General features: G+C 35.8%; 1 protein-coding gene across 1 annotated transcript in view; it reads left to right on the forward strand.

Annotated features, from left to right (window-relative positions):
• Window positions 1–2,584, forward strand: part of LOC107555353 (nuclear receptor-binding protein 2-like) — a 21,994-nt gene extending 19,410 nt beyond the window's left edge. The window contains exons 12-17 of the mRNA XM_016238116.1: window positions 3–36; window positions 127–262; window positions 340–393; window positions 648–711; window positions 1,486–1,541; window positions 1,739–2,584. Of these exons, the coding sequence (XP_016093602.1) occupies window positions 3–36; window positions 127–262; window positions 340–393; window positions 648–711; window positions 1,486–1,541; window positions 1,739–1,822 (428 nt within the window). The 3' untranslated portion in view covers window positions 1,823–2,584. The remainder of the gene's footprint in view (window positions 1–2; window positions 37–126; window positions 263–339; window positions 394–647; window positions 712–1,485; window positions 1,542–1,738) is intronic.
• Window positions 2,585–2,590: the final 6 nt, after the last annotated feature.

Raw genomic sequence — 2,590 nt, forward strand, 5'->3', positions numbered from 1 at the left:
TCCTCTAGAGCTGGACAAGTTTCTGGAGGATGTGAAGTAAGTGTTACCAGTTAAAGCAATAATGTAAAAAAGTAGCCTGTGGTTTTTGTGGTTTGTAATGTGTACATGTGCATTTTACCGCTCAAGGAATGGCATTTACCCTCTGATGAACTTTGCGTCCACTCGACCCCATCCCGTACCTCGTGCCCTCTCCATGTCCCAAGAGCAGGTGGAGACAGTGAAGACCCCCACGCCGGAGCCGCAAGAGGCTGAGACCAGGAAGGTGTGTGTTCTCATCAAAGCACATTTACTGTATAATAGTTCAGTTATTTCTTAGTTAATCTTAAGTTGTCATTCTAGGTGGTACAGATGCATTGTAACCTGGAGTCTAATGAAGATACTACTAAAACTCATGTGAGTTTGTCTCAGTTTAGTACACATGCTATTTTGTTTAAAGATTCATCCAAGAGCAATCTTGATCAGTGACACAGTGGTGTTCGAATGGGATTGTGATTCTCTGTTTAGTTCTTTGTGTCTCTGGTGATTCATCTACATTTGTTTTAATTGTTATTAATGATAATGCAGACTATTATACTCATGTTAAGGGGTAAACATGGCAACATCTGTTGAATCAGTGGCAAATGAACTGATATCTGCTGTTTTCACAGCTCACTCTTTTCTTGAAACTGGATGATAAACTCCACCGGCAGCTCAGCTGTGATATTATGCCAAGTGAGTTTAACCGCATTTACTTTTTTTTGCAAATATATTTTTCATCATCTCTTCACCACATGCTAAAATTTAATGGCACCCAACAATGCAGTAGTATGTCACTACTGCATTGTTGGGTGGCATTATATTTAAATTTATACTTAAATTTTTATGGCGTTAAAAAGTGAATAAATAAATATAAAAATTTTATTTCACATTATGATATTTTAATCTTTAGTGTTTTGTGACTCAGAACTTACTTAAACTATTAAATTATATTTATTTAGTTTTTCAGCACATGAAATAAAGCTGGAATAAAATAATATATAAATATTAGATGAAAAAACTGTTGCATTAGCAACTTACTTAATGTTTTATTAATAAGTACTAACAGTTCTGAAGCGGAAATAAAAATGAATGAAAGCTCAATAAAAGTAAAATAAAAATGCAGAAAGTACAACAGAATTGCTGAAACTTAAACTATAATTTAAAATAGTTTAAGTTTTAGTAAATCTGTTGTGCTTTAGTCATTTTATTTTTTATATAAAATATATATTTAAAAACTCCAAATATCAATAAATATTATAAAAATATAAAAAACAACACTGGCTTGGAACAACACAAACTATTCATTTCCTCATTAATTTGTGTATTAGCTTTTGAAATTTGTATTTAAATATTCAAACATACTTATCAATATTTAAATATATTGACTATAATTTGAAGTCACGGTGTTCAGTGATTGGTTCAGATTTAAAATATCATGTACTGAATGCTGATATGTGGTCATTACAGATGACAGTTCCAGAGATTTGGTCAATGAACTTATCCATCATTCCTTTATCAGTGAGGTGAGACTAAAAAACACACTTATTCCCACTACATACTGCAAATGTCCTATTTTCACTATGTTCATCATCTCAAAGCATATCAGTATCATTTCTTGCATGTGACATGAAATCACATGGAAGCAGCAGCTACAGCTAAATGTTCACTGCTTGTTTAAACTTCTTGTCCTATGCCTATATTTTGCCATCAATATCCACAGGAGGATGGTGACAAGATTGTGGCATTCCTGGAGGAAGCTTTGAGCCGACACCGTGGGTCTGCTAGCGCCATAACAACCATATGAATGACAATGGTCTGTTGCGATGGCGATGGACATTTACATGCCAGTGGAACCTGAGAGGGAGGCCCGCCAACAGAAGAAGAAGGACAATGGAAACGAACGATCCAGTTTGTCAGTTAGTATGGATTATTGAAATTGTGGTCAAAAAAGATGACAGAATATGGCATACTGGTTTTATGACAGCATGTGATTGACCAGGTTAGGGGGCACCAGAAATGTCCATCTAAGATGATTGTGCTACCCTCCCCGAGTCTCCATCCAGCACTTCCAGGTGTCACTGTAGGAACCGTCCTTCCCACAATCCCATTGGATGCTTAAGGGCAATTCGGCCTCTTTTGAAGAAAGTCGTATGTGGTGTAGGTAGGAGGTGTCTGCTGTGGAGAGCTCAGTAGATGAAAAAAAAGTTTAGAAAAAACTAATTTGATACAGTTCATTATTGCCAATCTTCTTCATTTTGTGACGTAAACACAGAAAAACTATTGTTAGGCCAGAAACATACTCTACGCAAGTATGCTAATACAGATGCCAACACATTGCAAGTCCGTTTTTATGTTACTGTGGTGTTAAAAAACCTCAGTACTCGGTGATAGAGTTGCACTATATATGCCATTAAACCAGCTATAAACATCAGAAGTTAAGCTTAACAAGTTTTCTCTTCAAACTGTTGCTCTGCCATGAAAACAGTTTACACTAATGCTAATGCTCCGATAGTGGCAACGCTAAGAATGCAATGTCTGTTTGTCTTATGAATTGTGTTCGGCCACATTTTTT

This window comes from Sinocyclocheilus grahami, unplaced genomic scaffold (genome assembly GCF_001515645.1).
Source record: "Sinocyclocheilus grahami isolate Dianchi unplaced genomic scaffold, SAMN03320097.WGS_v1.1 scaffold19.1, whole genome shotgun sequence".
In the NCBI taxonomy this organism is placed as follows: Eukaryota; Metazoa; Chordata; class Actinopteri; order Cypriniformes; family Cyprinidae; genus Sinocyclocheilus; species Sinocyclocheilus grahami.